Source organism: Polistes dominula, unplaced genomic scaffold (genome assembly GCF_049000335.1).
Source record: "Polistes dominula isolate Pdom_NZ unplaced genomic scaffold, Pdom_raw_medaka contig_24, whole genome shotgun sequence".
Classification (NCBI taxonomy): domain Eukaryota; kingdom Metazoa; phylum Arthropoda; class Insecta; order Hymenoptera; family Vespidae; genus Polistes; species Polistes dominula.
This window is the reverse complement of record NW_028301150.1, coordinates 769,266-792,315: the sequence shown is the minus strand read 5'-3', so window position 1 is coordinate 792,315 and position 23,050 is coordinate 769,266. Positions and strand designations below refer to the sequence as shown.

The following is a 23,050-nucleotide window of genomic DNA, read 5'->3' as shown; positions in this document are numbered from 1 at the left end:
TTATTATTAGATTTATATTATTTATAACAGGTCAGTAAATACACAGACGGATATAACAGACTGAAAGTTATTATGGACTAAGGACGCGTTCTTACTTTCTTTCACATATTTATATCACAAAAGAGCTACACCCCTTTGAAGAGGGAAGGAAATTATGAACCTTATTGACCAATAACAGAAGGATCCACCAGTCCACCTCCATAGTCCACCGATGGGTACAGCTTATGTTTTTGGTGAAGATCGTAGTGGAAACCATGCATAAAGGAACTATGTTTTAAAATAACGGAATATCGTTTCTTCCTATGGTATCGCATGTGTTTACATAGGAATCCGAAACCACTTGAAGGGGGCCTGACACGGCACAAAGGTTTTCGTCGGAATTTTGCTGCGATGGCGTTAATACATAAGTACCTCTTTTATTCGACAAATTACTATTAATTATAATTAGTTTATAATAATTCTAAACAATCTCTCACACTCACTCTGACCTCACAAAAAGCACAAAATCCGCGAATATTCGCAATCTTACCGCAACTCGCTAATCACTCGCTAATCATTCGCTAATCACTCGATTATCACTTTGTCACTCGTTCTCACCACTTGGTTCTCACACGCTCTCTCACGCGTGACTGCACTCTCCTTATATGTTTCTGTCCACCTCACCCTGCATCCCTGAGGAATGAACTAACCTTCGTACCGTTCTCGAATTTTCCCAACGTCCGGTTCGATCTAATAAACAAAGCACCGATGTCGTTCGAAAACCTTCTAGCTCACACCAACTTACACACACACAACTTACATAACTTACAAAGAACAGACCTGCACGCATCGTCTTTCTTTATTTCGACCATTGGGTCCTTTTCCCTTTAGTTCTTTGTTGCTTACGTACCCACTTATCTATGTTTACTCTTCGACATTTAAAACTCTCCTACATTCTATAAAAACAAATCAAGCAAAAAATCTAATTCAAATATTTCTATTTAAGTAAATTTTAAGGTAACAATTTCTTATGTTGATTGCTTTTTAAAATTTGTCCATTGTTTCTATAAATAATAATTTTAATTAGATTTAGTTTATCGTTTACAAAGGATTTGGTACTAGACATCAGTTATCGACCACTAAGGGTTGACAATTATTCAAGTACTTATATTACTATTAAAAAATGGGGATTGGTTGTAGAAGGGTGAAAATTTAGAGTTATATATATTTTTTAATGCCAAATCATAAAAAAATAAAAATAAAAAATTTTGTCCAAAAAATAACAAAAGAATTTTTTTTGGGTAAACCACCCTTATCACTTAGGATTTGAAAAATAGTTTATCTCTTATTCTCAGACCTATCAAATATACACACAAAATTTCATAAAAATCGGTCAAGTCATTTTGGAAGAGTTTGGCTACTAACACTCTGATACGAGAATTTTATATATTAAGAAGATACACACACATACACGCGAATGTATATCGGTGATGAGTAAGTGATCCATATATAGAAACGCTACCCACGTGCACTAATACGAACTTACACTTGTCACGAATATATACGCAGCAGCGATCCCGAGCCGCACACTTTTTGTGCTTACGCTTGAGCCGAGACTTGTAAGCTGTGCTTTCTCATCAAGTTCCGTATTCGAGGAAAATCACGAAGAAATTAATTGAAGAATTAAAATTCATCATGCCTGGACGTCCGTTGTGGCAGGTAAGCGCCATTTGGATACGTTCCACGTGGCTCGTGTGAAACATTTTTATTAAAATTGTACAAAAATTGAAATTTTTATCAATTCAATCGGTCAATATTAATAATAAATTTCATAAATTCAATTGTACAAGAAATATATATTTGGAAGTTATAAATAATAAACATAAAATTATTTGTTTTACCAATGACATAAAAACGTTCGGGTGTTTTTCTAATCAGCTGTGATTTGACAGATGGAATCGTCGTACAGTGAACTAACGAGTAAAGCTTTTTTATTTCACTGTACAATATTGTTCAATAAATAATATTTGAAATAATATCTAAAATTGTATCTACGAGTTACGAAAATATATTTTTTTTTTAATTGAAATCATTTGACTAAACAAAATATTCGTAATGTAAAGTTTTGCTTAATAACCCACCATCTAATTTAGGACTCGTCTTTCATTGTATTTTGTTTTTGATCGTTGACGTGAGTCAACGATTACGCATCATCCTGACGACATATTTTGTTTGCTCTTTAGTATCTTACCACAGAGATTTATACTAAAATAAAAAAAACTTATTTTTCAATTCGGTCAACTTAAAAAGTCAGAATGAAATTCTCATACAAAGTTTCATTGTATTTGATAAAATTAAAATATAAAAAAGGAACAAGAACAAGATTTGTATATTTAATACATTGAAAATAGTCCTTAAGGTTAATCCCCATGAATAAATTATAATAGGACCATGACCCGAGGTCCAGCAATGGCTGACGCTTCTACGACTTCCAGAAATAACTCTAAGGTACACTTGTGCCAAGTAAAACTTTGAATTAACTTTTTACCACGTCGGAAGATATTCGTTTTAGTTGAATTTCTCGAGAAAAAAAAATTGTGTGTCATCATCGTATTACGAATCTTGAATAAAAATTACACTTTGATGAATAACAACATCTGTGATCTATATCTTTGAAACTTCAATGAGAATACTACTAAAAATAATCATTCGGATACATAAATATCATTTTGAATGTACAGAAATGTATATTTCGATGATCAAATACATTCATAAACCTACGTTTATTGTTTTTTTTTTTTAATTTAATATGAAAGATCACATGAGTCTTTGACAATAGGTCATTTTGATTGTACACATTTTTTAAAATAATTTGTTGATACTAATTTTTCAAAAGGTTACTTACGTATTAACGCCATGGCACCGCAGCAAAAAATTCCGCTAATGCGCCAATAAAGAGCAATCTTGTTGTTCGCACACAACAACCTTGTTGACGGTACTGCAGTTGCGTTAATATTTAAGTATCTTCAAAAATTACTAAAAATCAATAGAAAGTTATAGATCGATAAAAATATACATCTACGATACAATCGATCGTTATTTGTTTTTTTGTTTTTTTTTTTAATCGTAATTACAAAGATAGAAAAAAAAAGTAGGTATGCTCATTCGTTACATAAGAAAAATGTATATTTTATTTTAATATAAATCTTATATGTGTGAAAAGAGACGAAAGATATATAGGATTGTGGATAGGCGTACGGATATTTTTTGCCATATTTACATCGATAATTAATATTAAATAATTATCATCATCGAAGATCCTAACACTTCTTTCATTTATACTTCGAATCATTCTACGAAACATTAAAAATATTAATAAAGAAATATAAATCAAATATTCGACAATTTGTCCATAAATATTCCTTCGTGTATGTGTGTATGTATGTATGTCTGTATAATAATAATAATAATAATATCATTTAATATGTAAAATTGAATGATTTTCATTTTGTTTTCATGTCATGTCAAATGTTTGGTTTATCGGGTGGTACTAATAAATTTGTTGAGATCGAATATAGACGTGTGTCAAAACATTCGCCTCTTTCTCTTCGTCATCCTTTCCGTCGTTGCCATTTTTTTTTTTTTTTTTAATTCGATTGATCGATTTATAGCGAGATGTAACAATAAATAACTGTTCCGATTTCACATAGATCTACATATGCCGAGTGGTTCCAAATCCACCGTGACCCGCTTGGCTCGCACCCTTGTTGAATCCCATTTGTAAATTGAGTTGACCTTCGCTGGCACGCAATTGTTCTTCCGTAAACGTCCTTTTATTTTCATCAGCCATTTTTGGTCCCAAACGGGGTCCATTGTATTCCGGATGTTTTTGAGTCTGTTTCACATAGAAGAACAAAATAATCAAATCAAAGAAATATCAAATTCTATGTTCTATGTTGATTACTCACAATCCTGCCAAGTGCATAAAGACAAAGAGTCACTTGAGGAATATTGCGTCTTTCAAAAAGATCTGCAGTTTGAAAGATTTCTTCCTGTGGTACACCATATTCCTTGATAGCTGCTTGGAACCTAAATCGAATAATATTAACATTTTCATTGTTAATCTTTTGCAATGAGAAATATATATTTTCAAATTTTCAATTGATCAAACAAGTTCATTAACCTTTGAACATTTTCCATAAGTTGAAAATTCGTTCCTTTAGTTTGTATCTTTTTGACGGAACCAGGTGCAAGTTTGTTGATTAATTTACAAAGTACAACACCATCTTTGAGAATGTCCTCGTAATTTCCTGGCGGAAGTTTTTCACCGAGTACGTCCTCGATCCAAGTGAGAACTTCCCCTTCTTGTTCCTTGTTGCGTGCCTGATGAGTGAAAAATAGAAAAAAAAAATAAGAGAAACAAAAATCAAAAGGAGCAGAGTTGTTTTTTTTTTTGATTTTTTTTTATCGCGAAGAAAGAAAGCTCCTGTACCCACTTCATTTTCATCATCATCTTCTTCTTCTTCTTCTTTTAAAAAGCTCCAAAATTTATAAATAGAATTCGACTAATCTCGGTTGGTATTAAATTACTCACGATGTGTAAACCAACCGTCGAAAATAAAATACGACAGGCCGTAGGACGTAGTTTCACGAGTTTTCTATTAATGACACGATTATGCATTTTCGCCCACCTGTTCGACTATTAACGCTAAATTACGTGCACTATTTCTTTTTTTTTTTTTTTTTTTTGGAACACATTCGAAGAAACATAAAATTGAAAAATAATAACAACAATAACAATATTACTATAACCAAACTATAGCAACGATTTCATAACTAAGTTAATAAAACGTTGATCGATTTACTGCGTAAAATTTGACTGACGCAAGTAAAAGCCAAGCTGTTCTTACATCTGCCAACGTTAAATTAGTATTTATAGCATTAATTTGAAGTACAACACGAATTGCATGAATGTATGTACACACACACACACACACACACACACACACACATACACATACACATAGATACAACAAATAGTACATAAGTAAACAACAGTATCCATGCACGAGGTTCAATCGTCAGGAAACACTTGTGGCAACGTTTCGCACGATCGCAAATGGATTATTTTTGGAAAAGTTAGGAATGCTTTTACAAATCGTATAACAAAGATTATACAATCTGCAATCGAGATCGAAAGAAACGAATAACAGTTGTGTCTGTCGGGGTTTGCATTTTGATTTATCGTTTTGCGTCTGGAAACCTGTCGATGTGTTATCCATCAAGTTTTACGAATATATCGAATGCTTGTCGATATTTTTATCAAAGCTTTAGAATGATCAATATTCTTTTTTTTTTATTTCTCCCACATGTTTGTCTCTGTCTTCTTACGAAGTTTTCTCGTCATATCGAATAATCCTTGTCGATATTTTTATAAAAAAAAAAAAAAAATCTAAAAACTTCAGACGATACCATAAATTCTTTTTTCATTTCTCTTCTTTTCCTTCCAACCTTCTCTCTCTCTCTCTCTCTCTCTCTTTTTATGTTCCATTTATCAATCTATTTTATGTAACTCGTATGTTTAAAGAATTATTTTTAAACATTATCGATGATGTATCAAAGAAAAGAAAATGGTAGGAAGGAAGGAAGGAAGGAAGGAAAGAAGCAACGTGTTAAACTCTTCAAGCCCTCCTCACTCGAGATATTTTAAGCTTCATTCTCGAATATGTTATCCGTTCGTTCAAACTTTCATTTTACTCTCCTAACCAAAGATTTGTTTTCTAACACGATTGACTAAATTTGAAGCTCGATTATAGTACTTAATTCCAGTAAAGTTTGGCCTAAGATCAAAACGTTCGTTACTTGTGCATGCAAAAATGCATGCACAATGTTGAATTTGAGGATCAAACGATGGTAACAACATTTTCGATTAGAAATTTAATTCAATATATTATAAGATTTAATCTATTTTGACGTTAATTATCAATTATTAACAAACTTTAAGGTTTATTTTATTTAACTATAAATGTTGGTTAGGATTAAAATCACCTAAGTGCATGCATGCAATTTATTTAAGATGATTTGATTTATTTAAGGAATACGTGCTTAAAGCAAGGATCAATAAGTTCCTCAAAGATTAGTTTGACATTTAAACAAATTTGTTAATTCGTTGCATCCCTCTACCCCTCATAACGTTAAGGGTTATTGTCTTTTAACAGGGAAAACATATTCATTTATGTAAATTATGATGAACGAGATAAAACATACCGGCATTTTTCTATCGACTTCTGTTGATCTCAGGAAGAAAAGGAGTAATTTAACGAGATATAGAATAACTTTTGAACGATGTTGCAGAGTAGACTAAGTCGGACGGCTGGCGTCTCGATGCTATATGGTGTCATCCCCTCCCCCTTGCCCACCATCCTACTGATCTTCAACGACGAGAACTTTTGGCCCAGTGCCCATTGGGCATTCCCACACCCCCACTTGTAACCAGATCTTGACATTATAGCCTTATTTACAAGACTACTAGACACTTGGTTTTTTATATATCATTAATTATATATTTTTTTTATGGTGTGGAGTAACAACCTGACGAAAATATGTGATCCATGGGTGATAGGTACATCATTCTAAGACTCCTAAATATAATTGCTGTCATCTAAATCGAAAAATATTTATTTTTATTAATATAATAATTCATTAAGTAGAAAAAGGTTCGATTAAACGAACTGTTTGATATCGCAGTTACAATATATTTGAAATTTGGGTTATACAAGAGGATCCTGTGATTATTTTCGTTCTCTGTTCTCTTGTAGATAATATAGTTTTTTATCTTGGATACAATTTTGACGTTTTAAAAGTTCGAGAAACGACGTTTAAGATAATAATAAATAGTTCGACGTTTCTATATCGATGTAATTTTTCAATCTATTTTAAATCATTCTTGTATATATTCTGTATAATATTAAAATAAAAGAATGATAAATTCTTTCTACTTTATTATTTGTACATATATATATATATGTATCCGGGTGTGTTATTTTTAAAATAAAACGTTTAGGAAAAACGTCATTTTAAATATCAAATGTGGAAACGTTCGAACAAGTGGGAGTATTTTGCAATAAGAAAGAGAACGGTTAACTTTCGTGGATTGTCGCCAATTGAAAATGCCGATAAGTGTAAGAGCGTCGTCGTAATTTCTGGATTCTGGCCACTTCTAAGGGTGATGCCACCGCCGAGATTAGATTTCATCAATCAGCAAGCTATTTCCAAGTTTATCGTAAGCTATATCCCCGTTTACGTAGTTGCACCGACACCTGGAACGATTGTGCTACTATTCCATTTCAATTTATTCAATTTTGACGTAGTCTTGTGTGTATTTTAACAACGACGTCATCTTCTTATTGTTCTATGTTTATCAAATTTATATTTGTATTATTGATTATTTCATATATAAAAAATTAAACACACACATCAATCCAAATACTTGACAGTTAAATTTAAACATAAATTCAATAAGCAGAATCAATCGTTTTATCCTGTAAACATTTTATACATTTAATATTTTACATATATTTATTTTATATATATATAATATTATTTTTATTATAAAAATTAATAATAATAATAATAATTATTATTATTTTAATATTTTTTAATCAATATAATACTTTCTCTATTCTTGCTAGAAACGATTAGTAAGTTTCTTCCTACCGTTGCTTCTGATGTTAACTTAGTTTTATTTCTCGCCACTACGTGGCGTCGTGTTGCGAGATTTCTCACAAATGGAAATAGTCTACGACAGTATAAGTATCTGACTCTGCGGATGTCTCATCAGCTTTGCGCAGCGGCGATATCGTAACCAATGAGGTTCTGCCGAGGTGCGATTATTGCTAGTTGAAAACTTTTACCAATACCCCGCCATGACGATGTGAAATACCATCGGCTACGGCAATTTTTGTAAGTTTCTACGGAAACTGATAAATTATATCAAACAAAATTGTATCACTTACACTACACTCTCCAATTTCTAAACTAGGAAATTTAAGTTCAATTATGTTGAACATGTAGAGAAATTTCTTCTCTGAATTTACCCTGCCCATTAAACTTACAATTGCAATTCTGCAAATTCATTAATAAAATACAATTTGTATCAATGAACACATCTTATATTACAATATTTTGTTAATGACAAAGATTTTTCATGAATGATTTTAACTCATTCAATGAGTTTTTACTTACTAATTTCACCATAAAACTCAGTCATTGAACAAATTTCTTGAATTAAATAACCTTTTCCATTAATAAAATTTAATGTAAACATTTATTATTCTCTCAGGTTGCCGGAAAAAGAGAAGCCAGCCAAGAAGCTGAAGCTCAGCAATGGATAGAAACGATCGTAGGAGAAAGATTTCCTTCAGGTAAATTTATTATTTAATAAAATTGCAAGTAGCGTGCGTGCATTGTAGATAAGCCATTATTGATTTTACTACTTGGCTTGAACTTATAAGGGTTTACACTCCCTCGATAGATTGAACCTAACCCTAATATATGTTGTCCTGTTATTTGGAGGCGACTTAGAACCGCAAGTTCTTTTTATAATTTAACTAAAAAATCAGGAATAAAAATTATACTTAAATAAAAATTAAACGTGGAAAAAAGAATAAATAAAAGAAAAATGTTTTACAAACTTTTTCTAATAAAATAATACAATTTTTATATTAAACATAATAATATTATCTAAGAATTCATTTAATTTTTGTTCAATCAAAGTATTATTTTGCAATAACATGTTTAACTATTTGGTTCACATTTATTGAACTACTTGAAGAAGTAACTATCTACATTTATGTAATCCTATTACTTGGAGGTGGAAAGCTTCGAAAAAGCGTTTTGATGTGGTCAACACCCCCGTTGCTTTCTCACGCGAATGTACGAACATACGTACGAGGGTTGACGAAGTGAACTACCACTGAAATTATATGTTAGCCGGATAGAAATTGTCAGGTACGTGACGTAGCAAAGGACAAACTCGTTTGAAAGGTTAGAATGTTTTCTATAGAAACTTGAAATAATTTTCTTATATAATTTACTTTAAATATATATCTATTAAATATTCCAAATTTATTTAAGTATAATTCATAAAAATTTATTATCAATAATTAATGTTCATACATTTCGTGATTAATTTAACGTAATTTAAATAAATATTGTTAAACTTATAGAACCTTACTTGAACCTAGAAAAAAAATTCCTAGAAGGCTGATCGATATTTTAGGGGTAGTAGAAATACCACCTTTTATTTTATGTTACCCCAGCAGAACGCGCGCTTTATTACGTCACTACGAGCCACCCTATCGAATCCGGTTAAGAACTCACCCCTATGATTAACATGCTACCCTGCTGCAACAAACACGCAAGGCGTCGATGCAATTGCAAGCCAAATGATTTTTCTTCTGTGCTGAAAAGCGAGAGACGACGACGACGACGACGATGACCAGTTTTCTACCCTTTTTATTATATCAACAACTAGTTAACCCTTTATTATTAATTATTTTTTTTTTTAAATGAATCGATTCACGATTATATCGTAAATTTCGTTTGATCTGCATACATCTGTTAATATTGATCATAAAAAGTTGTTGTTATCAATTTGTTTAACAATTAATTCATTGACTATCATTTTTCTTAAATAATACGAGAATATCACATTGATAAAATATGTTAGTCCAATAAGCCTCTACCTTTAACTGTCTTCCTGGTTATACGGAAGTCTCAGTGGAGGTGGCCAGACGACGATGAAACCACCCCCACCGAGAATATTTAGTATAATCCCCACTATGAAATTTCCGTTCCTATGACCGTCTAGTTAGGTGGGGTGTTCTCCTCTACCAGTCGATAGGAAAAGCTCTCGCGACGAAGTACCAGCCTGATGCTCGTGGAACCAGTTTGCACCTGTCGAGAACGAGAAGAACATTACCTACCTGTCTTTTCTTCTTTGTAGAAAATACAAATGATCGATAATTCATTCCTCACGAAGAATGACATTCATTTTACGTTTGCAAACATCAACAATTTTCATTAGAAATTTGTTGAAATACTCATACGTATTTATCTCAAAAATGAAAAATTGTCTAAATGACAACAACAACAAAATATAGTAAAATTATGAAAATAAAAATGGAATTTGTGTTATAAAAATCATATTCGTTTGTTTAAACAATCTTAAAAGATTTGATTGAACGAGTATATTATACGTACAACACCATCAACCAACGAGAGAACATCCAGAACACGTTTGAGTCCATACTGTGCTTCTGATGGCCTGGTGCCACGACTAGAATTTATCTTAGACGCGTTTTATCTAGGACGAATCTATGTAGAAAAGACTCCCAACTGTGTTGTGAGTAGAATCGATTTCACGCTTTTCAGTTTACCATATCTCCTATCTACAATCTCCCTCCGTTCTCGTCTGCTAGCCGGATAGTCCAAGCTTTTGATGTTATTGACTCGTTTCAAATTAAACTCTTGATCGGTGTGATGATACGATTAACATTCCTGCGTTCAATAGAATATTTCTATTTCTATTCAACAAACATCAAACACCAGGTTGTCATCTAGGATCAAACGTGATTTCTGTAACTGTCCAAATAATTTCGAAATTGAATTAATCAAAAAATCAAGAGAACATTTATGACGACGGTTTTAATACTTCAGGATTACGTTCAAGTTACGTTCAACCATAGTTCCACGTTCATACAACTATGTGAAACTGTTAGAAAAGTCCTTGCTTGAGATGTTCAACACGCTTGAAGCTAATGTTGTCAAATCATTAGTGCACTGACTTAGCATATACAACAAGGAATACAATTTTGTCGACGTAAGGTATAGTAAACAAGAATTAACATCGTGATTCTAACGTTTTCGGATGATAGCCTGGTCATGGAAACTCGCCTGGTACGCTGGACGCGATCGTTTTTTCCTATCAACGACAAACACACGAACGTACTATCTAGAATTCTAAATTCTTGGAAATATTTTTTATCCAGTTTAATCCACAAATTTTACAATAGAGTATTATCATCATTATCATCATTAAATGATATTCTGATCAATTTCAAATTTCAACGAATGCTACAAAATATTCTACAAATTTATGAAACATTCTACTATCATAGAAAAGTCAAAGTAACGTGTCATTCGTTTGAATTTGTAACACAAAAGATAATTTGAAACGTCTTAAAGGGGTCTAAAAAAAGGAGATCAAAAGTATAACCTATGACGAGAGTTATCGATTTACCGTCATGGATTCATCATGTTACGTCGTAGGGACGCCAGTGTATCAGGACTACATAGGTAGGCCTTGGATAGCCAACCTAGTTGGAAATGGCACATAGTGTCTCCTCCTTTCGTTTCACTTCAAGTCTTACGAATTTGCCCTTTCACGAGTTACCTATCCCTGTCCCTCTCTCTCTCTCTCTCTCTCTCTCTCTCTGTTCCATCTACCAGTTGTCTTGGGTGTCGTAGAAAAATGGAGACGGTCCAGGATCTAAACTAAAACGGTGAATACGATGAAAAGAGAAAGAAAGCTTTTAAGCAGACTAAAACCGTCAGTCATCTGTCCGTCACGGCGGCGCAAGGCGTTTAGGTGCACCAGGGCATCAGCAGTCGTTTGAGGGATTTATAGGGTGTCCCGCCAACGTTTTGATGTCGACAAATCGATTCCCCACTTGACTATGTCCTCTAATGACGATCTCACTTTCATGCCTAACTCTTATATCATAAAAGTCAAATTTCCCATTCACTGAGATCGCTCGCTGATTGGTTTCACTTGACGCATGACGTCACAAAACCTTTCAACTATTAGGATAGCAAAGCTGAGCAGGGACTATTTGTCAAGGTCGATTTTAACCATCACGTCCTTTCCTGATCACCTATTCTCACTCTGATTCGGTATGAATTTCGTTTCGTTCGGTTATCGAATTTCGTTCGACGAAATCTGAACTGAGACTACTGATGTCAGTAGTCCGTCAAAGGGCCATCAATGACGTTACTTGGAGGTAAGCCTACCAGGGTTACAGCCCCGAGGCAAATTTACGACCACGTTCAACAAGTGTTTTCTCTTTCCTCCTAATCAACACGAGGCTCTCTCTCTCTCTCTCTCTCTCTCTCTCTCTTTATTTAAGTACTTATTAAAATGATGATTAATTTAAAGAATAGTATGAATTAGTATGTTTATCATTTTGAAATGATTTATCGATAAGACGGAATATTTGATCTTGTAAAAAATATTATTTATACACCTTAGATACATCGAAGAGTCAGCACCTTCCCAGCAATACCTGTTGCTGGTGGTTGTAATTTTAGTCACAGGATGTTGTCCTGATGAAAATCGTGTTTTTGACGTCTTTATGACGAGTACCTGACGTTTAATCGATACGGTTACTTCATACGCAAGCGCCTTGCTTGCTGCTTGCTATTCCACGAATTCCTTTGTGCCAATGTTCTAACTTGAAAACAACAAATATTATTTATTAAGAAAATATATAAAAATTTATTAAAATTATGATAATAATATAAAGAATAAAGGTTACATTTTTAATAACTAAATTTATATGATAAAAATCTCGATGCATAATTTTTATTATAATTATTAATTAATTTATTTTTTTTTTTTTATAGGAAAAACTGACTCATATGCATTAGAAATTATTGCAGATAATTATAAAATAAATCTGTGGAAATGTATTATTATATTTCTACAATTTAATTCTGTTCATTCATTAATGCATTTGTTAAATTATAAAAAAGAATATTTGTGATAAATCTTAGTGGAAGTTAAAAGATATTCAATTTACAATTATACAAAGTTACACGATATTTAACGAATTAATTAATTTACGAGATTTTGTAATATCTGTTTTCATTGATTATCTTTTTCTTGATTGAACTCGTATTAAAAAAGTAGTTCGAACGTGACGACATTGACGTGTCAAAGTAACAGGATAGTATCCCTGATAGAAATCATTCTGATTTTCCAATACATATTGTATTGTTCATATTTTTTTCGTTATTCTATAGTTTTTCTTTTTGTTTTTTTGTTTTTGTTGTCGTTTTTTATAACCAACCCGTATATACGATCTCAACATATGTATATGTATTTTTATATGAATACACAATACGAATCACTCCGATGAAGGAGTACAACATCTGAAAAATATCAGGCCAACATCAGTATGATCCTTCTTCTGGATGAAAAGAAAGACGTTATTTTTCAAGAATCCTCATGTCTGAAGAGTATTGTCCAATGTGACGTTCTTATAAAGGAATATCGATTTTCTGTCACCTTCTCACCTTTACGACATCTCACGGTGTTTCAACAATACCAGGAATGTATCAGTTTCACGAGTATCACGATACCACCTTCTTGTTTACTACATGTACCCTATACTACCTATCGTTACTGTTTGTTGCATAGTGAAAAAGAGAGAAAGTGTTAAAAAAAAAAAAGAGAACAACACCATGAGTGCTGGTAGTAGCCGGGTTTCGATGTTTCCTGGATATCGTGAGAAAGGTATACAACACCTGTTCGTTCTTTTTCATTGCATCGTTTCAATATTATACATTGTTTCTTATTTCTTCATTCAAATTATTTAATACAATTAAATTATAATTATTGGATTGACAACTAAATAATTGTTGAATTTTATCAATGATTGTTCTGAAAAAATTCGCCATTATTTCATTGTCGATCTAATATTTAGAAATACATATTTCATTTTCTTATAGAACAAGCTCTTGATATAATTAATACTAAAAATAGCTATATGATATTTAACAATCAAATTAGATAGGTGTTTATATTTTATTTTTTTTATCGTATATTTCATTGATTAGATATTTCAATCTTTTGTCTGATTTTTATGAAAACATTTAATAATAATAATAATAATAAAATAAGGGTTTTCGTATCTCTAGAGAAGAATTGGAAAAATATTTCCTGATATTCTATTCGCCTGGTAAAGGACTTAAACACCTTTCGAAACTGCAACCTTTCACGAGTCGAGTACTAACGATTACCTCATGAGTGCCTGGCACGTGAGGAGATTGGGGGGAGTCCCCAGGGATAGGAAAACATTCTAAAAAAGTAGAAGAAACGAGATAAGAAAGAGGGAACGTTGGAATAAGAAATGAATGAGGACGAAGAGAGGAGGAGATGAGTCAAGGGAAAAAAAAGAGAAAGAAAGAGACTGTATATATATATACATACTTTAAAAGCATAATATACCTACAATCCTGGTACCAATCCGGCATTTTATACTCAAAGGTGAAACCCATCGTCATCTTTTTCTCTTTGTCAAGCAACTTTCATTTTCATTCTAATAATTACAATGTAAATTATTCTCGATTATGATAATAATTGAATATTACTAAATAAATATTTTTAATTGACGACGATTTATCCAAATTGATTGATAATGAAAATTGTTCAAAATAATACTTAAACATCCTTGAATTATCTTAAGAATAAAAGAAAAAGTAACAATTATATAAATAAATATAAAAGAATCACAAGATATTCAAAGACCATCGGCTGTCGATCGCTCGTCAATCCAGAACTCAGGTTTGCGACCAGTTTTATACTAGGCGAGCAGATTTTAGGGTAGGCATTTTACCCGGACCACTCCATGGCAGAACCACGTGACGTATCGTCCTTGCAGGATCAGGATGGTAGTTCATCGAAAAGCTGGCATGCGTGTTTGTTACTCCAGCCGAAAAATTGATCGTTGCTTGAAATCACAACCAATGTTTGATGTTTTCTATTTTTTCTCATTTACTTTATCTCTTATCTTTGAATCTTGTAAATTGAATAAAATCATCTTTTGTTAGTTTAGCAGCATAGATTTTTACAATTCAAAGGACTTATGTTTCTAAAAGGAACTTCTAATTCTCATTTATAATAAGTGTATGCATGTTTGAAACAAACAGAGGAGATACTCAAAGCTAAGTATGTTTTCTTAGTAACTCTGTAACTTTCATATTCATAGACGCTGCATATATTTCCATCCCCATTATATGCGGTAACGGTATGCAAAACGTGAAGCGGTAGAAGATGCAATTCTATGCGTCCCTGATTCCTCGGATCGTCTATCCTACAGCCATCCTGTTCATGCGTAAACATGGAATCTTCTCTTCTTCTCTCTTTCATTCTACTTATGGTAGGGTAGAGGTAAGGAGTAACATCTTTGTATATGAAAAGTGTCCGTTGAAATCGAACCAATTGAGGTGGCGCCACATTACCATCATGGTAAATTTTAAAGGAAGCACCAAATATTATTAGAGTAGGATTGAGAAATAAACAAGTACAATACATTTACAATTGCTACATTCATACCATACCAAGTGTCTACACCAGCGCCATTCTGGAAGGTTTTTCAACTGTTATTGACAGAAAACGTTGGACACTTTTTCACATTTTCTTCCATAAGAGATTTTACTCCTTACCTCTACCCTCCATTATTCTACTCTTTAATTATCCATTCCATTGAATATCCTAAAACAAGATACAATCATTTAAAAAAAAAATGATTTGTAAGCTTTACAAGTACTTACAATCAAGATTTTGAAGCTCAGGGACGAGAACAATGGCCTCGAGATTTGGTATTTGCGGCAATGAACTTTCCAGTTCCTAATGCCAGTTAATAATAATAATAATAATGTTTAACAATTTCAATGAAGAAAATAATAATTGATTTTGAAAAGAATGTTACAAATTATTTCGAAATTCTATTGCGAATGATATTTATAATAATATTTATATGATAATCATACATATATTTCCATAGATTATTATTACTTTCGTTCTCAGACTATACAAGTCTCGAGAAAAAAATGAAACACGATTGAAAAGAATATTTAAAAGAGAGGGGGGTTGAATAACAGCAGTTATCGATCCATTTTGTCGCTTCTCTTTCACCTCCAATTGGAAGATGAGAAACGTGCGCAGGAAGATACAAACAAAAAAAACAAGAAAAACCATGCTGAGGGAAGGATGTCTGCTATGCCATTTCGATAAGTTGCGTGAAGGTAGTGGTAGGACAGATGGCGTGGCAGTCGTCGATAGGTTCGATACATCAATGGCGGCGTGTACGGTGGAGGGAATCGAAAGAAAAAAAAAGAAAGAAAAAGAAAGGGATGTAAAAAAAATCGGGGGAGAAAACGAATGAAAAAGAATGACAAGAAAAAAGAATAAATAAAAGGAACACACGTATATCTATTTATATATGTATATGTATATGTATATATAGTATATAGGAATAATATATTGAAAAGAGCTCCTGAAGGTAGCTAAATCCCTGGCAATTCGAGATGCGGCGCGTCTTTCGAATGGAGACTAAAATGTCTCCTCCTTTCTTGTAGATAATTTTACTTTCGTAAATAAGAGAAAGAATCTAAGGAAGAAGAAGAATATTCGTGAAGACGCCAAGCAAAAAGGAAAAAAAAAGACAAATACAAAGAATAAGAATAAGAAGTAGAAGTAGAAGGGATTGGGGAAAAAAGAAGATACAGAGAAATAGGAGGAGAAATGGGATGATGACTACACTCTGTAGACTACTCTGTTTGTCTACTCTCGATAAAATAAAACGCCATAGAATGAAAGAAAGAAAGGATCAAAGGAGGAGGGAAAAAAACAAAATGAAACGAACGACACAGGGAGAAAGGTGGTGGTTTGATTGAAGACGTAGGCGGTGATTCTTTCGATTCTTCGACAAGCTAGCAAAAAATGCCATGCCCCCTTGGCTCACCTCTTGGCTTAATGGGACACCATAAGAGAGCGTTGGTCGTATTTACTTTCCTTCCTTGCATTCCTTTTTTCTTCTTCGTTTTATTTTATTATTAAATTTGTCTCGTCTCTATGCCGCATGCGGCGTAGCTACGAGAAAGAGAGAACTAAAAGAAAACAACAACAACAAAAAAACAGATTTAAAAGATGGCTCTGCGTAAAAGTGAAAGAGAGAAGAAGAGAACTCCTGCTATGCTCCTCCCTCGTTGAACCTTTTCGTTCGTTGTTCAATGCTACAGAGTGCAATAACCGAGTACGAGTATGCGACTGCGCATTTAAAAATCAACAACACGATTCGTTCTGCGTTTTTTGGAAAGGCGGGAACGACTTATTCTGTGTTCCTGATGCAAACTCGCTCCTTCGCATTCTTTTCCTTGTCGAAATTGCTTTCTCTCTCTTTCTCTCCGTTTATCTCGCATTCTTTGTTTTCTTCAGTTCTTATATTCAGACTATTATCAAACTAATCAATGACACTTTATCATATAACAATTGATTATACATGTTATGTATCTATAATGTAAAAAAAGAAAATAAAAGAATTATTTATTTCAGGAGTCAATTATGAAGATGCTCTAAGAGACGGTGTATTACTTTGCAAGCTTATGAACAAATTGCAGCCTGGTATCATCACGAAGATTAACACTTCCGGTGGGGATTACAAAATGATGGATAATCTTAATCAGTAAGTATTTAATAAAAGAAAGAAAAAATGAAGAGAAAAATAGATTTATCGTTGAATTGATTCAGTAATCAATGATTGTAAGGAACTTGGGATACTACAGGTATCTCACTTTCACTTGATCTTATAATGACATTTGCTCTTGTTCGTTCATGTTCTCCTCATTATTATTCGACTTTACGCAATCGACAGTGTTTTGCGTTTCGACCGTACGGCATATCGATGAGACTAGTCCGATTAACGAGGGATCACATACGTCGATATCGAACCCTACAACTCGCGATTGTTAAATTATCGAATCGTTCTCCGTATTATTCGAGAGGAAAATCTCGAGAACTCGACACTATGCGATGACGACGACGACGACGACGACGACGACGATGAGGATGATGGTAAAAGCGCGCGCATGCTGCGATATTCTCAAGGTTCCACTTTCTACCTCAATTTTCTGTATCCCTGATAAATAAGTACCGAAGATGTCCGAGGTCGGAACCGTCGTTGCTTTCTGTCCTTCGATATATCCGACCGAATCGATTCGAGTAGTGGTACGTGAGCTGGTTAATATCGAGACCAAGCCAAAGTCGAGACGAATCGAGAGTCTCTTCTATTCTCCTCCTCTCTATCAGCGCATACATTCTCGATGCACCTCGATGCACTTCGATGCGTGCTCGCTCTCCTTTTCGAGGGCGCCAATAATACAAATAATCGACACATATATTTTTGCGCTAAATTACTCCTCCTTATTAAATCAATATTTTATCTTAATCTAATATATGGTTCAAATCTTTTTACATAAAATTGAAAATGTATATTTTTCATAAGAACTCTATCTAACAAACATTTCTAATCTTATATCCGAAAGAATATGGGTATTGGCATGGAATGCCTACAGTGATTGCTACCATCCTGATGAACTATTCGAACGTGAAGAGGTAACACGATTATTTTCTAGAGAAGCGTACTTTATTACACGGTAGAATGATTTTCAATCGGGTGCGTGTCATCGATTGAAAATTGAACTATAATTTAACGTGAAATTCTTCTTTTCATTCGAATCTCTTCGAGGTGCGAATTAATTATTTTATTTTTCTGATAAAAGAACATAGGGGGAATAAAAACCTCGAAAGTCTAAAAACAAGATAAATTCAAGGTGTAGTTTACAAAGGTGTAAAAAGATTCTTCTGAACCATAAGCGTGTCTGTCTCTCTTACGCGCGGTCCTTGCGCGTTTGTGAGTCAGCGCGCGCAACGTTGTTCTTATTCGTCATTCAGTGCGTTTTCGTTGCCGAGTGAGCGCTTTTGTGAGATGGTGGGGCGAACGATGCGCAGCGCGGCCACTCCGCGTTACTCCCTTTTTACGCGGCTAACATGTACGTACAAAAGTTCATTACGTTCTCTAAAAATTATTGTCAGTAAGTTAAGTAAGATAGCGACGACGGTTTCATTTCATATACAACTACCTCCACGTTTTTCTGATAACCCATCATCCCGAGGGCTTTCGAACACCGGCCTGCCTCACATTTCTTGCGTTCTTCTTCCTTCCTTCTATGGAAATCTACACGAAACAAACATGGATGACAGCGTCGAGCTATGTTTTCGTGTATAAATGTACATGATCATTAGTTGATTCATAATATCGGATTCTTTTCAATTATGTATTTCTTCTATCCATATATCTATTTTATTTCTATGTATGTTAGAAAAGATAAAATATGTCTACACATCGTTTCCTATTAATCACCTAATGTCATTTTATTTCCCCTCTACGTTAAATATTTAACGCAAAAGTTCGATGAATTCTCGGCATCTTGTAAGAAGTTCCATTTTTAATAATAATTAATTTTTTGTCTAACACACAATATATAATATAATTATTGATATTTCTATCTATTTATATACGAAGCATTACTTTAAATTAACTATACATATAGAAGAAATAAATGTGAATAAAAAAATGTTGCGCGATGATCGGATGTCGCGTTACAAGAGAGAGTCCCACATCTGATCTGTTTTTCGGTGCTCATACGCAAGTGTCGCGTGGTATAATAGGAATTTATGTTGGTAAGAAGTAATAAGAGTTCGATTTAGCGTTTTCAACGAACTCGCGCGTTAATGGGGGTTACGAAGGATGAACAATTTCTATGAATTATGTTACCCTGTTCTAATAGTACGCGTGGCGCGCCGTTCTTGCGCTACGCAAAGGTTCCTCGTTAGCATTTACAATGAAAACACGTCCCACTCGTGGCTTCCTCGTATGCTGGACTACGACGACAACGACGACGACGACGACGACGATTCTCTCTTTGACAGAAAACCGATGCAACCACGTCTCGACGATGTCTTCTTGTCGCTCAGAGACAATAGAAACGCGTCACCGAGTTAAACCATCGTACAGGCTAGCATCCATAGAAAGGAGTTTGCTCTTGTCGATCTCTCGTGTTCACCTTTCCCTTTCAGTTTCGCGCTTTCGAGGAGCTTTCTTCTTTTACTTATCATTCTTCGTTCCTAAAGTACTCTCTGACTCTCTTTCCAACCACACGTTTTACTTTTTACTTTCCTCTTCCCTTCGATATTTAAAATCATCGTAAATGCGTTGTTGCCTTTTGATCGTGTCACTATTATTATTACTTATTCTTTTAATTCCATGAAAAATATTCTATTTAGGTTTCAGAAGGCCTGCACGAAATATGGAGTTCCTGACGTGGATCTTTTCCAAGCGGTTGATCTTATGGAACGTAAAAATATCGCTCAAGTTACTAATACCATCTTCGCTATTGGACGCACTGTAATTAGATATTAATTATACATCATTTATTATATCTATCATATAATATTTGTAATCGTTTTAAATATCATTTACAGACTTATAAGCATCCCGAATGGCGTGGTCCATGGTTAGGACCAAAACCAGCGGAAGAAAACAAACGATCGTTCACGGAAGAACAATTGAGAGCCGGGGAAACGTTAATTGGTTTACAAGCGGGTACAAATAAAGGTGCTACACAAGCTGGTCAAAACTTTGGTGCTACGAGAAAAATTCTTCTTGGAAAATAAATTTCTGTTTTTTTTTTTATCAATGTGTGTTCATTAATAATAAAAAAGATATATCAACAAAAATAAATGTAGATAAATTAAGATAGTTTATAATACGTGAAAATGATATGATTAACAAAAATAAATATATTTTGTAACCTTAATAATGTATTTGCAATAAAATTGAAGATCTTCCGTTACCGACAAGATGGCCGGTGCGCCATTAGCGCACCGTACAGTAAATATAGTGAAACTTCATCGTAGTCGAAGAAGCGATTTACTTATGAAGATAGAAATATACAAACACGAGGAGATTCCTGCTCGTGAGAACATCACAAACACGATATCGGAATACATATAAGAGAGAATAGTGTGTTGGATGTTAGCTCGCATACGGCACGTATCTCTACCGTACATATATAGAATACTTACAGGTAAACTACGTTCGTAGATACGTCGAAGTGGTATGTCAGTGACGCTGACATGAGTGGGCGTGACGTGTACGTACACGCATTACACGCATTCCTCGAGCAAGTTTCTACATCGTGAGACTCCCCGAAGAACAGGCGAGCATCCGGAGATGGTGTAAACTTCTCGAGATTACGACTCACATGCTTATCCTTGTTTGTGAACGTGTCCAAAGTCCTATGTGTGTGTGTTACTACTCGTACTCGCATACATATTCATTACTTTCATGATAAACAAAACCTACTAAATTAGGCAGATAAAAGTAATTAACGAAATATAAAAATAATCGAATATATTTCTATTTTATATATCAGTTATAGAAATTTCGATAGGTAAACGAACAATATTCTTACATTTCATTATATTTTAATTGATTTGCTATTCGATGCAGTTAATTACTTGTTTTGTGTGGAATCAGCAAGAACTGAGGTGGAAACATCGAATAAAAATAGAATCGCAAAGAAAGGTTGATGGTAGCGTGAGAGAGGAAACGGAATATTATCGAACGTGGGGCAGGCCAGTTCTAGGGGACCCCCTGGTAAAGGATATCAGAAAATGTAAGAAGGAATAATCTCATGTTGATACCGTAAATGTATCTCTCTTTTGCTTCTTTGATCTCATGCGTTCCTCGTTAAAGGGGAGCGCTGCGGAGTGGCCGCTCCGCGCATCAATGCGCCCCACTATTCTTCGCGCACTTGGAAACCGCGTACGTACGAAAAAGCCGCGCACATTTATTCATCAACATTTTCTCTTTCGAAAGAGATAAACAAGATCCATTATTTTCATTATTTTTCTACCTCTTTTATTTTTTTTTCTGCCTTGAAATTGTCCCAAAATTTGTCCAATACGATTGGCGATCTGCGTTACCTGCGAACAATATTTTTATGTTAGATCAAATTAAACATACTTTAAATCGAGTGTTAAATTATATATCTGTTATATTTTATAAAATAATATCAATCGTTAGGTGATAGAATATTTTCTTAAAATACAAATGTAGTTTTTCTTTTATCTTTTTAAGAAATACATTTCTCTGATAAGTACAACAAATATGGCGGCAACGTCTCCTTGTTCAACGTTAATTCGTTGCATTTATGTGATTTTAATGACGATATAAAAATAATAACGCGCATGATAATTATAGTTATGATAATTTATTATTAATTATGGAATATGAATTCTCTTCCAATGTTTATAAATTATTACATTATATTGCTGAAAGAATAAATAGACGATTGATTTAGTATAATTTCTAAACTCATTGAGTAAAAATCAAAGTGAATTTTTTTAAATTCAAGTGAGAAAAAAAAACCAAAGTAATCGAGATGTTTTGTTTGTAAAGTCCAACGTTGGAATAAATTACCTAATTTCGGCACGAGGTCAACCAACCGATTCTGTTTTGTTTATGAGGTAATAAACGAGATCTATATATATAGTAGGTTAGTCTTTAAAGGTTACAAATAAGAAATAATTAGATAACTTTATCTGTCTCTGTCAATATTTTGGGATTAAAATAAAGAGTTAAATTACAAAATAATAATTATGCAATCATATAAAAAAAAAGAAAAAATCGTGAAAGTATTTATCGCAGTGAAAGTTATCTTTGTAATTCGTGTTAATCTCACATTCGTAATAACATCTCTCTTTCTCTTTTCAACTTACACACACACAACACACAGACATTTTTCTTACGTTGTAAAATATAGATAAAGATAGATAAAATATATTACGAGAAATAAGATGACGAATTGGATTAAAATTATTATTTTTCTTACATACCTGTTGATCGTTTTATATATTTTTTTAATTAAAATACATTTGTGTATGTTAGATAGTAATACATGATCCACGGCACGTATACATATATATATAAGATATATTTCTGTTTGAAATAAGAGAAGTTCGTAATTTTTTCTGTAGAGGGCAGTAGAAGAAAAAGGTTAAAACGGGGGGGTTGCATGCATGTGTCATCCTAACCTCATGCACTTTTTCGTATGTACATATACATACATATATATATATTATTAAATATATATATAGCAAAGT

General features: G+C 33.4%; 2 protein-coding genes, 2 long non-coding RNA genes and 1 other non-coding gene across 5 annotated transcripts; 2 read left to right on the top strand and 3 right to left on the bottom strand.

Annotated features, from left to right (window-relative positions):
- Positions 1 to 1,539: 1,539 nt before the first annotated feature.
- Positions 1,540 to 20,703, top strand: LOC107069193 (muscle-specific protein 20). Its single transcript, XM_015326279.2, has 5 exons — positions 1,540 to 1,698; positions 8,321 to 8,402; positions 17,378 to 17,507; positions 20,168 to 20,288; positions 20,366 to 20,703. Exons 1-5 carry the CDS (start codon positions 1,675 to 1,677, stop codon positions 20,555 to 20,557), a joined length of 549 nt encoding a protein of 182 aa, XP_015181765.1. The 5' UTR covers positions 1,540 to 1,674; the 3' UTR covers positions 20,558 to 20,703.
- LOC107069194 (myophilin) lies at positions 3,148 to 6,405 on the bottom strand. Its single transcript, XM_015326280.2, has 4 exons — positions 6,247 to 6,405; positions 4,163 to 4,362; positions 3,948 to 4,068; positions 3,148 to 3,874 (listed from the first exon to the last, which is right to left on the bottom strand). Exons 1-4 carry the CDS (start codon positions 6,250 to 6,252, stop codon positions 3,692 to 3,694), a joined length of 510 nt encoding a protein of 169 aa, XP_015181766.1. The 5' UTR covers positions 6,253 to 6,405; the 3' UTR covers positions 3,148 to 3,691.
- Positions 7,818 to 7,958, top strand: LOC149030770 (U4 spliceosomal RNA). Its single transcript, XR_016178395.1, has one exon. It is a non-coding gene; the product is annotated as a U4 spliceosomal RNA (small nuclear RNA).
- Positions 8,852 to 17,370, bottom strand: LOC149030769 (uncharacterized). Its single transcript, XR_016178378.1, has 3 exons — positions 12,884 to 17,370; positions 9,726 to 12,491; positions 8,852 to 9,597 (listed from the first exon to the last, which is right to left on the bottom strand). It is a non-coding gene; the product is annotated as an uncharacterized LOC149030769 (long non-coding RNA).
- On the bottom strand, positions 20,559 to 22,868 carry LOC149030768 (uncharacterized). Its single transcript, XR_016178381.1, has 2 exons — positions 22,784 to 22,868; positions 20,559 to 21,871 (listed from the first exon to the last, which is right to left on the bottom strand). It is a non-coding gene; the product is annotated as an uncharacterized LOC149030768 (long non-coding RNA).
- Between the last annotated feature and the right edge of the window lie 182 nt (positions 22,869 to 23,050).

Excerpts from the sequence above, each read along its gene's own strand:
- LOC107069194 (XM_015326280.2), bottom strand. Across the intron at positions 4,069-4,162 it reads CTTATGGAAAATGTTCAAAG|GTTCCAAGCAGCTATCAAGG; the intron begins GTTAATGAACTT and ends TATTCGATTTAG. Across the intron at positions 3,875-3,947 it reads TTTATGCACTTGGCAGGATT|ACTCAAAAACATCCGGAATA; the intron begins GTGAGTAATCAA and ends TATGTGAAACAG.
- LOC107069193 (XM_015326279.2), top strand. The coding sequence starts at position 1,675 with ATGCCTGGACGTCCGTTGTGGCAG. Across the intron at positions 8,403-17,377 it reads AGGAGAAAGATTTCCTTCAG|GAGTCAATTATGAAGATGCT; the intron begins GTAAATTTATTA and ends TATTTATTTCAG. Across the intron at positions 17,508-20,167 it reads ATGATGGATAATCTTAATCA|GTTTCAGAAGGCCTGCACGA; the intron begins GTAAGTATTTAA and ends TATTCTATTTAG.